Source organism: Oncorhynchus keta, unplaced genomic scaffold, assembly GCF_023373465.1.
Source record: "Oncorhynchus keta strain PuntledgeMale-10-30-2019 unplaced genomic scaffold, Oket_V2 Un_scaffold_5444_pilon_pilon, whole genome shotgun sequence".
Classification (NCBI taxonomy): Eukaryota; Metazoa; Chordata; class Actinopteri; order Salmoniformes; family Salmonidae; genus Oncorhynchus; species Oncorhynchus keta.
Window position 1 is genome coordinate 62,532 of NW_026290960.1, and position 13,119 is coordinate 75,650.

The following is a 13,119-nucleotide window of genomic DNA, read 5'->3' on the forward strand; positions in this document are numbered from 1 at the left end:
CATCTGTGTGTGTGTGTGTGTGTGTGTGTGTGTGTGTGTGTGTGTGTGTGTGTGTGTGTGTGTGTGTGTGTGTGTGTGTGTGTGTGTGTGTGTGTGTGTGTGTGTGTGTCAGATCACTGACTGTGGTCCCTCTCTCCCTCCTTCCCTCTCCTCTACAGGAAAATGATGCCATTATGATAGATGAGCTGAATGACATCAGGATCATCGGCTGTATCTCGGTGGTACTGCTGCTGGGGATCTCAGTGGCCGGGATGGAGTGGGAGGCCAAGGTGAGATACTACATTATACTACACATTATACTACATTAAACTACAGTACACTACATTATACAACACTACGCTACATTATACTAGACTATGCTACATCACATTATACTACACTACACTACAATAAACAACACTACTCTACATTATACAACACTACATTATACAACACTACGCTACATTATACAACATTATACTACACTACATTATACAACACTACGCTACTCTACGCTACATTACATTATACTACTCTACTCTATGCTACATTACATTATACTACTCTACTCTATGCTACATTACATTATACGACTCTACTCTACGCTACATTACATTATACTACTCTACTCTATGCTACATTACATTATACTACTCTACACTACATTATACTACTCTACATTACATTATACTACTCTACTCTATATTACATTATACTAGTCTACATTTCATTATACTACTCTACTCTACATTACATTATACTACTCTAATCTACGCTACATTACACTACTCTACATTACATTATACTACTCTACTCTACATTACATTATACTACTCTACACTACATTATACTACTCTACATTACATTATACTACTCTACTCTACATTACATTATACTACTCTACACTACATTATACTACTCTACATTACATTATACTACTCTACTCTACATTACATTACACTACTCTACTCTATGCTACATTACATTATACTACTCTACATTACATTATACTACTCTACTCTATATTACATTATACTAGTCTACATTACATTATACTACTCTACTCTATATTACATTATACTAGTCTACATTTCATTAAACTACTCTACTCTACATTACATTATACTACTCTACGCTACGCTACTCTACAATACATTACATTATCTACATTACATTATACTACTCTACATTACATTATACTACTCTACTCTACGCTACTCTACAATACATTACATTATCTACATTACATTATACTACTCTACATTACATTATACTACTCTACGCTACTCTACACTACATTACATTATACTACTCTACTCTACGCTACTCTACAATACATTACATTATACTACTCTACATTACATTATACTACTCCACGATACATTACATTATACTACTCTACTCTACATTACATTATGCTACTCTACGATACATTACATTATACTACTCTACATTACATTATCTACATTACATTATACTACATTACATTACATTATACTACTCTACGCTACATTACATTACATTATAGTACTCTACACTACACTACATTATACTACACTACATTACATTATACTACTCTACTCTACATTATACTACTCTCCACTACACTACATTATACTACTCTACACTACATTACATTATACTACTCTCCACTACACTACATTATACTACTCTACGCTACATTACATTACATTATACTACTCTCCACTACACTACATTTTACTACTCTACTCTACGCTACATTACATTATACTACTCTACGCTACGCTACTCTACATTATCTACATTACATTACACTACATTACATTATACTACTCTACGCTACATTACATTATACTACTCTACATTACATTATACTACTCTCTATGCTACATTACATTATACTCTACTCTACGCTACTCTACATTATCTACATTACATTACTCTACATTACATTATACTACTCTACATTACATTATACTAATCTACGCTACATTATACTACTCTACGCTACATTACATTATACTACTCTACGCTACATTACACTACTCTACGCTACATTACACTACTCTACGCTACATTACATTATACTACTCTACGCTACATTACATTATACTACTCTACGCTACATTACACTACTCTACGCTACATTACATTACACTATTCTACGCTACATTACACTATTCTACGCTACATTATACTATATTATGCTACTCTACATTATATTATACTACTCTACATTACATTATACTACATTGCTCCACTACATTATACTACATTATACTACATTACGCTACACAACATTATACCACATTATACCACACTACATAGTACTACACTATACTGTGCTACATTCCACTACATTATACTACGCTACACTACATTATACTATGCTACACTACGCTACACTATTCTACATTATACTACACTACATTATACTACACTAAGCTACACTACATTATACTACACTACATTATAATATACCACACTACATTATACTATGCTATACTGCATTATACTACACTACATTATACTACAATACATTATACTACGCTACATTATAATACGCTACATTATAATACACTACTCAACGCTACATTATACTACACAGCATGATATAATACACAACACATACACTACACTACATTATGCTACTCTCACTACGCTACACTGCACTTCACTGTACAGCTAGAGACAGATCCACATACAGTGTGGTTCAAATCCCCATGTTTCCAGTAGAAAATTAATCAACTGATATCAACTTGACATCTTTCAATTGCATGTCTGATATTGACCGTAATATCAGTATGTGTTCAATTCCTCATCACAGTCGGTTTCTCCTCTTCAGCTGTTGGAGAGGAATGGTGTGACCTTGTAACTGTCCTCTAGTTTCATAACTTTGTAACCCAGACTAACCTGTTGATCCTGTCTCTTCAGGCCCAGATCGGTTTGCTGATCATCCTCCTGATAGCCATCGTCAACGTCTTCGTAGGAACTGGCATCCCAGCCTCCACCGACAAGAAGTCCAAAGGATTCTTTAACTATGACGGTAAGGCAACAGAGGTTTCCTTCACATAGATAGAGGAATTCATCAAACACATAACCTTTATAATGCTCACATTTATAATCAAGCTATATTAGTTTCATGAGGAGAGCCCTGAGTTTGTCCTGCTCAGGTCACATGGTCAGGAGGAGAACATGTATTTTTCTATACTCTGTCAAATGACACACAGAGACGCATCACCAGTTTGACACGGAGACACCCTTCTCATCCACATCTATTCTCTTCTCCTTCTCCCCACAGCCAAAATATTTATGGAGAACTTACCGCCTGACTTCCGAGATGGAGAGACGTTCTTCTCTGTGTTCGCCATCTTCTTCCCTGCTGCCACGGGTATCCTGGCCGGAGCTAACATCTCTGGAGACCTGAAGGTATGAAGGGCAAAAAAATCCTCTGCCTGACCACACAGATCTCAGTTCACATACGACTCCAGAGAGATGTGTTCTTGTAGTCATGTTTCTTAACATTATATTATGACATTTCAGATTTAGATATGATTATTTTCACGAAGTAGTTTGTTGCTTTATAAGTAGCTTTATAAACTACTGTATATTTCTCTTTAGGGTAGCTTTATAAACTACTGTATATTTATCTTTAGGGTAGCTTTACTGCAGCACAACCTCTTCCTGTGTGAAGTCATTGGTAGCTGAGAGAGAGAGAGAGAGAGAGAAATACTCTTTATTCTGTCTGTGAACAGGCACCTTCACTTTAAACAGCAGAGAATGATGATCCCATAGACCCAAACCACTGTTTCCTCCAGCTATCACTTCTGCTGTTTATCTCTGGTTCTACTGCAGGATGCCCAGGATGCTCTCCCTAAAGGAACCCTGCTGGCCATCCTCATCACTGGAGTCACATACCTGGGAGTCGCCCTCTGTGTCTGTAAGGATGCACGCGCGCACGAGAACGCACACACAAACGCACACACGAAACCCTCCCTAAATGTTGTGTCTGTTGTGTTTTCGGATTGATCAGCTGCCACGGTGGTGCGTGATGCAACAGGAAACATCAACGACACCATTGCCACAGGGATGGACATGTTCTGTAACGGTACCAACACTGCTGCCTGTGAGCAGGGATGGAACTTCTCCTCCTGTGATGTCAGCAGCTGCAAGTTTGGCTCCATGAACAACTTCCAGGTACAACAACAACAACAATGTAACAGCAATCAAACAACACAGTTACACATTCAGTACAACAACACAAAAATGGAACACTCACTACAACACAACAAAATAACCAGACACACACACACAGTCCAGTGAAACTAAACAGCCCCTGTGTCTCCTCCTCCCCAGGTGATGACCATGGTGTCAGGGTTCGGTCCTCTCATCACAGCAGGAACCTTCTCTGCCACCCTCTCCTCCGCCCTCGCCTCCCTCGTCAGCGCACCCAAAGTCTTCCAGGTCAGTCCCACTACTACCTGTCTGCTCACTTGATCCTCATTCCTCAGCTCTGAGGGTTCCAGGTACTACTACAAGGTCTATGATGAGTGAAACAGAGCCCCTCTCTTTTTCATGTTCCTTCTAGCCAGATGACAACAATTGTCAAACTATGTTACAATCAGCTAACTCCCACTCCTCCCTCCTCTCTCTCTTCCTCCTCCCCCACCTCTTCATCCACCCTTCTCTTCCTGCTCCTCCTCACCCCCTCTTCCTCTTCTCACCCCCCTCTTCCTCCTCTCAGGCTCTGTGTAAAGATAACATCTACACTGCACTGAAGTTCTTCGCCAAGGGACACGGCAAGAACAACGAGCCAATCAGAGGCTACGTTCTGACTTTCATCATCGCTGTCGCCTTCATAATCATCGGTGAGTGAGATCCTTACACACATTTAAGATAAACCACAGTCGCCAATTAATTTAATATTGGTAATGTCACAAACAACTCAAATGAATCTGTTGTGTGTGTGTGTCTCTCTCTCTCTCTCTCTCTGTGTTTGTGTGTCTCTCTCTGTGTGTGTGTGTGTGTGTGTGTGTGTGTGTGTCTCTCTCTCTCTGTGTGTGTGTGTAGCCGATCTGAACGTCATTGCGCCCATCATCTCCAACTTCTTCCTGGCATCGTACGCCCTCATCAACTTTTCCTGCTTCCACGCTTCATACGCTAAGTCCCCAGGTACTTTCTCTCTCTCTCTCTCTCTTTCTTTAGCTCTCTCTCTCTCTGTAACTCTCCAACTGTTGTCTCCTGTGATCTCTCCCCCCTGTGTAGGCTGGAGGCCAGCATACAGGTACTACAACATGTGGTTGTCTCTGTTTGGAGCGGTGCTCTGCTGTGGTGTGATGTTTGTCATCAACTGGTGGGCTGCTCTCCTCACCTACGCAATCGAGATCTTCCTATATGTCTACGTCACTGTCAAGAAGCCAAGTGAGACACAGACATTGATTTGCATCAAGCTGACATTAGAATACATATGAACCAGTCACACACAAAGAACCAGTGTACATTACCACATGGGAAGCCTGGGCTGGCCAAAAGTAATACTATGATAAAGGAATGAGTACATAGGGATGACATAAGATGTACATAGCTACTACATATGACATACGTAGCATCTCTAAGTTCAGTGTTAACATCAGTGTGTTCTGCTGTCCTCAGATGTGAACTGGGGCTCGTCCACTCAGGCCGTGACGTTTGTCAGCGCGGTCAACAACACTCTGTCACTGACCGGAATAGAGGACCATGTTAAGAACTTCCGGTAAGAGCCAACAGAATCCACTGGTATTACACCTCTTACTATGCTGATGGATGGCGAGTGGAGGAAAACCTACTCTGTTCATGGTTAGAGGTGAAATTAAAAGAAGGGGACAGGTACAATACTGCTCTGCATTCTAACCTGAAAGTGTAGAATGTTAAGAAGACTAATGTGATTTAGATAACTGACTGTTATCCCCCCTCCTCAGACCTCAGTGTATGGTGCTGACAGGAGCACCTAAGAACAGACCGGCACTCCTGGACCTGGCTCATTGTTTCACTAAGAACTACGGACTCTGTCTCACATGTGAAGTCTTTGTGGTAAGAGGACAGACATTTTATTGAAGTCACCAAGTTCTTCATCCTTCAATTCCTCCTTCACACACAGCGCTATGAGATAATATAATATCCCTTCCTATCTCTCCCCAGGGCCCCAGAACAGAGACATTGAGATAATATAATATCCCCTCCTATCTCTCCCCAGGGCCCCAGAACAGAGACATTGAGATAATATAATATCCCTCCTATCTCTCCCCAGGGCCCCAGAACAGAGACATTGAGATAATATAATATCCCCTCCTATCTCTCCCCAGGGCCCCAGAACAGAGACATTGAGATAATATAATATCCCCTCCTATCTCTCCCCAGGGCCCCAGAACAGAGACATTGAGATAATATAATATCCCCTCCTATCTCTCCCCAGGGCCCCAGAACAGAGACATTGAGATAATATAATATCCCCTCCTATCTCTCCCCAGGGCCCCAGAACAGAGACATTGAGATAATATAATATCCCCTCCTATCTCTCCCCAGGGCCCCAGAACAGAGACATTGAGATAATATAATATCCCTTCCTATCTCTCCCCAGGGCCCCAGAACAGAGACATTGAGATAATATAATATCCCCTCCTATCTCTCCCCAGGGCCCCAGAACAGAGACATTGAGATAATATAATATCCCCTCCTATCTCTCCCCAGGGCCCCAGAACAGAGACATTGAGATAATATAATATCCCCTCCTATCTCTCCCCAGGGCCCGAGAACAGAGACATTGACAGATGTGAACGCTGGAATGGAGAAGAACCAGATGTGGCTGAATAAGAAGAAGAGAAAAGCCTTCTATGCTGCAGTGGCCTGTGACTCCTTCAGACAGGGAACTGAGAACCTCATGCAGGTACACCTCCACGTCTACTACCTGGACATATAATCACCTCTAATAGATAGACATATATGGGGTACACCTGGGGTACGACTCTGTGGTAGTTAATGACAGCTGCAGGAACCGACACATGGATTCATCATTTATAATAGATACACACACACACACACACACACTTTGTTAGGAAGGCTTTCTATACTACTTGTATTATTGCCTCTTACATGAGTACAATGAATCAATTCATGGAGATATCAAGCCTAATGGTTCATCATTAAGAGTCTATTGACACATGTCCATCAATCTAAGCAACATTATAAAAAAATCCCTATCAAAATCCATCAGTTTAAGCTAGAGATATGAGTTTCTGCATGGGCTGTATCTCACTCCACCGCAGGCCTGTCACCCTTCCGCATCTGTGGTGGAAGGTGACCGAGCTACAGTGGTGTTTGTCAGACCATGAGACATCCCCAAAATCGGTCTTCTCATGAAAAATTCTGTAGGGTCCGAAGAGCCAACAAACTATGGAAAAGGGAGACTCTCACAAACACGATGATGTTCTCAGTTTTGCTCTACGACTCCCACATGTGTCACGGGACTCGTCTAAAGGTAACCCATACAAATGGATAGAAGCATGGAGTTAAATATGTGTCCAAAGATATAGTCCTAGATATAGGACAGACAATTCAAAACCTTTTAGAATATGTCTAATATCTCCTAGATATAGGACAGGCAATTCAAAACCAATTTTTTAGAATATGTCTAATATCTCCTAGATATAGGACAGGCAATTCAAAACCTTTTTAGAATATGTCTAATATCTCCTAGATATAGGACAGACAATTCAAAACCTTTTAGAATATGTCTAATATCTCCTAGATATAGGACAGGCAATTCAAAACCTTTTTAGAATATGTCTAATATCTCCTAGATATAGGACAGACAATTCAAAACCTTTTTAGAATATGTCTAATATCTCCTAGATATAGGACAGACAATTCAAAACCTTTTTAGAATATGTCTAATATCTCCTAGATATAGGACAGACAATTCAAAACCTTTTAGAATATGTCTAATATCTCCTAGATATAGGACAGACAATTCAAAACATTTTTAGAATATGTCTAATATCTCCTAGATATAGGACAGACAATTCAAAACCTAATATTTTTAGAATATGTCTAATATCTCCTAGATATAGGACAGACCATTCAAAACATTTTTAGAATATGTCTAATATCTCCTAGATATAGGACAGACAATTCAAAACCTTTTTAGAATATGTCTAATATCTCCTAGATATAGGACAGACCATTCAAAACCTTTTTAGAATATGTCTAATATCTCCTAGATATAGGACAGACAATTCAAAACCTTTTTAGAATATGTCTAATATCTCCTAGATATAGGACAGACCATTCAAAACCTTTTTAGAATATGTCTAATATCTCCTAGATATAGGACAGGCAATTCAAAACCTTTTTAGAATATGTCTAATATCTCCTAGATATAGGACAGACCATTCAAAACCTTTTTAGAATATGTCTAATATCTCCTAGATATAGGACAGGCAATTCAAAACCTTTTTAGAATATGTCTAATATCTCCTAGATATAGGACAGACCATTCAAAACCTTTTTAGAATATGTCTAATATCTCCTAGATATAGGACAGGCAATTCAAAACCTTTTTAGAATATGTCTAATATCTCCTAGATATAGGACAGACCATATTTTAGAATATGTCTAATATCTCCTAGATATAGGACAGACAATTCAAAACCTTTTTAGAATATGTCTAATATCTCCTAGATATAGGACAGACAATTCAAATTCCTTGTGATTTTTTTTAGAATATGTCTAATATCTCAGCTAGATATAGGACAGACAATTCAAAACATTTTTAGTTAGCATGACAACAGCATGTCATGGTTATGTCTAATATCAGCCTAGCATATAGGACAGACAATTCAAAACATTTTTAGAATATGTCTAATATCTCAGCTAGATATAGGACAGACAATAACAGCAGCAAAAGTTTTTTAGCAATATGTCTAATATCAGCAGCTAACAGCATATAGGACAGACAATTCAAAACATTATTCCTTGTGATTTTTGAAAGCAGCAGCAGCAGCAGCGTTTTAACAGCAATGTATTTTTGCCATTTATAAATGTGTTATTCAATGCGTTTCTATGGGCTATTAGTAAACAGCAGCAAATTCAATATTTTATCTGATCATGTTTAAGCTTAGCAGCAGCAGCTACTTTGAGGTTAAAACTGTTTTCTATATAATATGACTATTCAGCTGTTACCATGACAACAACATGTCATGGTTCAAAGTTAGCAGCAACTAAACAGCATAGGACAGGTAACAGCAGCAGCGTTAACAGCAGCAGGTTGTAGCAGCAGCAGCTAGCACATTTTGGGATGTAACAGCAGCAGTTAGCTTAACAGGGCAGCAGCATTAACAGCAGCAGCGTGTAGCAGCAGCTCAACAGGCTATGCTAGCAGCAGCAGCGTAGCAGCAGCAGCTGCAGATAGCAGCAGCAGTAGCAGCAGCAGCGTAGCGTAGCAGCAGCATACAGCAGCAAGCAGCAGCAGCGAGCAGCAGCAGCGTAGCAGCAGCAAGCAGCAGTAACAGCAGTAACAGCAGCAGCAGGGTAGCAGCAGCAGCAGCAGCAGGTAACAGCAGCAGCAACAGCAGCAGCGCAGCAGCAGCGTGGCAACAGCAGCAGCAGCAGCAGCGTAGTAGCAGCAGCGTAACAGCAGCAGCAGCGTAGCAGCAGCAGCGTAACAGCAGCAGCGTAACAGCAGCAGGGCAGCAGCAGCGTAACAGCAGCAGCGTAGCAGCAGCAGCGTAACAGCAGCAGCAGCGTAACAGCAGCAGCGTAACAGCAGCAGCGTAGCAGCAGCAGCGTAACAGCAGCAGCAGCGTAAGCAGCAGCAGCGTAGCAGCAGCAGCGTAGCAGCAGCAGCGTAGCAGCAGCAGCAGCAGCGTAGCAGCAGCAGCGTAGCAGGGCAGCAGCAGCGTAGCAGCAGCAGCGTAGCAGCAGCAGCGTAGCAGCAGCAGCGTAGCAGCAGCAGCGTAGCAGCAGCAGCAGCAGCAGCAGCAGCAGCAGCGTAGCAGCAGCAGCGTAACAGCAGCAGCGTAACAGCAGCAGCGTAACAGCAGCAGCGTAGTAGCAGCAGCAGCGTAACAGCAGCAGCGTAGCAGCAGCAGCGTAGCACAGGGCAGCAGCAGCGTAGCAGCAGCAGCAGCAGCGTAGCAGCAGCAGCGTAGCAGCAGCAGCGTAGCAGCAGCAGCGTAGCAGCAGCAGCGTAACAGCAGCAGCGTAACAGGGCAGCAGCAGCGTAACAGCAGCAGCGTAGCAGCAGCAGCGTAGCAGCAGCAGCGTAACAGCAGCAGCGTAGCAGCAGCAGCGTAGCAGCAGCAGCGCAGCAGCAGCGCAGCAGCAGCAGCAGCAGCGCGTAGCAGCAGCAAGCAGCAGCAGCGTAGCAGCAGCAGCGTAGCAGCAGCGTAACAGCAGCAGCGTAACAGCAGCAGCGTAGCAGCAGCGTAGCAGCAGCAGCGTAGCAGCAGCAGCGTAACAGCAGCAGCGTAAGCAGCAGCAGCGTAACAGCAGCAGCGTAGCAGCAGCAGCGTAACAGCAGCAGCGTAGCAGCAGCAGCGTAACAGCAGCAGCGTAGCAGCAGCAGCGTAACAGCAGCAGCGTAACAGCAGCAGCGTAGCAGCAGCAGCAGTAGCAGCAGCGTAGCAGCAGCAGTAACAGCAGCAGCGTAGCAGCAGCAGCGTAGCAGCAGCAGCGCAGCAGCGTAGCAGCAGCAGCGTAACAGCAGCAGCGTAGCAGCAGCAGCGTAGCAGCAGCAGCGTAACAGCAGCACAGCAGCAGCGTAACAGCAGCAGCGTAGCAGCAGCAGCGTAACAGCAGCAGCGTAGCAGCAGCAGCGTAACAGCAGCAGCGTAGCAGCAGCAGCGTAACAGCAGCAGCAGCGTAACAGCAGCAGCGTAGCAGCAGCGTGGTAGCAGCAGCGTAGCAGCAGCAGCGTAGCAGCAGCAGCGTAACAGCAGCAGCGTAAGCAGCAGCAGCGTAACAGCAGCAGCGTACAGCAGCAGCGTAGTAGCAGCAGCGTAGCAGCAGCAGCGTAACAGCAGCAGCGTAGCAGCAGCAGCGTAACAGCAGCAGCGTAGCAGCAGCAGCAGCGTAACAGCAGCAGCGTAGCAGCAGCAGCGTAGCAGCAGCAGCGTAGCAGCAGCAGCGTAGCAGCAGCACAGCAGCAGCGTAACAGCAGCAGCGTAACAGCAGCAGCGTAGCAGCAGCAGCGTAGCAGCAGCAGCGTAACAGGGCAGCAGCAGCGTAACAGCAGCAGCGTAGCAGCAGCAGCGTAACAGCAGCAGCGTAACAGCAGCAGCGTAACAGCAGCAGCAGCAGCAGCAGCGTAACAGCAGCAGCGTAGCAGCAGCAGCGTAGCAGCAGCAGCGTAGCAGCAGCAGCAGCGTAACAGCAGCGTAGCAGCAGCAGCGCAGCAGCAGCAGCAGCAGCAGCGTAGCAGCAGCAGCGTAGCAGCAGCAGCGTAACAGCAGCAGCGTAGCAGCAGCGTAGCAGCAGCAGCGTAGCAGCAGCAGTGTAACAGCAGCAGTGTAGCAGCAGCAGCGTAACAGCAGCAGCGTAACAGCAGCAGCGTAGCAGCAGCAGTGTAGCAGCAGCAGCGTAGCAGCAGCAGCGTAACAGCAGCAGCGTAACAGCAGCAGCGTAACAGCAGCAGCGTAACAGCAGCAGCGTAACAGCAGCAGCGTAGCAGCAGCAGCGTAACAGCAGTAGCGTAACAGCAGTCTTGACTAGTTTTACACAGCATTTCTACCTCCCTTCAGTCCAGCCTAGCTCAGCCCAGACAGAACTGGTGTCTTAGTTAATGAGGTAGGAAGAGGAGAAGTTAGAGTTATGGTCCATTTATGGTTGTCTTTATCACATTGGAACGGAGATAAGACTGTGTAGCGTGGTGTGGGTGGTCAAGAGGAGTGCTAGCTTTAAAGAGAAGCCAGATTGAACAGAACTATAGTCTATCAGTGATTAACACAATGAGATCCTGCAGACAAATACAGTGCCTTCGGAAAGTATTCAGACCCCTTGACTATTTCTATATTTTGTTACGTTACAGCTTTATTCTAAAATGGATTCAATTGTTTTTTCCCCTCGTCAATCTAGACACAATACCCAATAATGACAAAGCAAAACAGGTTTTTAGAAATGTTTGCTAATTTATTAAAAAATAAACTGAAATATTACATTTAGATAAGTAAATGTAATATTTACTCAGTACTTTGTTGAAGCACCTTTGGCAGCGATTACAGCATCGAGTCTTCTTGGGTATGACGCTACAAGCTTGGCACATCTGTATTAGGGGAGTTTCTCACACTCTTCTCTGCAGATCCTCTCAAACTCTGTCAGGTTGGATGGGGAGCGTTGCTGCACAGCTATTTTCACATCTCTCCAGAGATGTTCAATTGGGTTCAAGTCCGGGCACTGGCTGGACCACTCAAGGACATTCAGAGACTTGTCTCGAAGCCATTCCTGCATTGTCTTGGCTGTGTGCTTAGGGTCTTTTTCCTATTGGAAGGTGAACCTTCACCACAGTCTGAGGTCCTGAGCTCTCTGGAGCAGGTTTTCATCAAGGATCTCTCTGTACTTTGCTCCGTTCATCTTTCCCTCGATCCTGACCAGTCTCCCAGTCCCTGCCGCTGAAAAACATCCCCACAGCATGATGCTGCCACCACTATGCTTCACCGTAGGGATAGTGCCAGGTTTACTCCAGACGTGATGCTTGGCATTCAGGCCAAAGACTTCAATCTTGGTTTCATCAGAGCAGAGAATCTTGTTTCTCATTCTCTGAGAGTTTTTAGGTGCCTTTTGGCAAACTCCAAGTGGGCTGTCATGAGCCTTTTACTGAGGAGTGACCTCCGTCTGGCCACTCTACCATAAAGGCCTGATTGGTGGAGTGCTGCAGAGATGGTTGTCCCTCTGGAAGGTTCTCCCATCTCCACAGAGGAACTCTAGAGCTCTGGCAGAGTGACCATCGGGTTCTTGGTCACCTCCCTGACCAAGGCCCTTCTCCCCGATTGATCAGTTTGGCCGGGTGGACAGCTTTAGGAAGAGTGTTGGTGGTTCCAAACTTCTTCCATTTAAAAATTATGGAGGCCACTGTTTTCTTGGGGACCTTCAATGCTGCAGAAATGTTGGTAACCTTCCCCAGATCTG

The 13,119-nt window shown here is 43.9% G+C and overlaps 1 protein-coding gene across 7 annotated transcripts in view; it reads left to right on the forward strand.

Annotated features, from left to right (window-relative positions):
- LOC118375229 (solute carrier family 12 member 1) overlaps window positions 1–13,119 on the forward strand; it is a 35,752-nt gene that overhangs the window by 11,682 nt on the left and 10,951 nt on the right. For all 7 annotated transcript variants that reach the window (XM_052516665.1, XM_052516663.1, XM_052516666.1 and 4 more), the window contains exons 6-17: window positions 159–269; window positions 2,896–3,007; window positions 3,263–3,390; window positions 3,817–3,901; window positions 3,995–4,158; window positions 4,318–4,425; window positions 4,706–4,829; window positions 5,032–5,133; window positions 5,227–5,382; window positions 5,614–5,713; window positions 5,919–6,030; window positions 6,743–6,883. In XM_052516665.1, coding sequence (XP_052372625.1) covers window positions 159–269; window positions 2,896–3,007; window positions 3,263–3,390; window positions 3,817–3,901; window positions 3,995–4,158; window positions 4,318–4,425; window positions 4,706–4,829; window positions 5,032–5,133; window positions 5,227–5,382; window positions 5,614–5,713; window positions 5,919–6,030; window positions 6,743–6,883 — 1,443 coding nt within the window. The remainder of the gene's footprint in view (window positions 1–158; window positions 270–2,895; window positions 3,008–3,262; window positions 3,391–3,816; window positions 3,902–3,994; window positions 4,159–4,317; window positions 4,426–4,705; window positions 4,830–5,031; window positions 5,134–5,226; window positions 5,383–5,613; window positions 5,714–5,918; window positions 6,031–6,742; window positions 6,884–13,119) is intronic.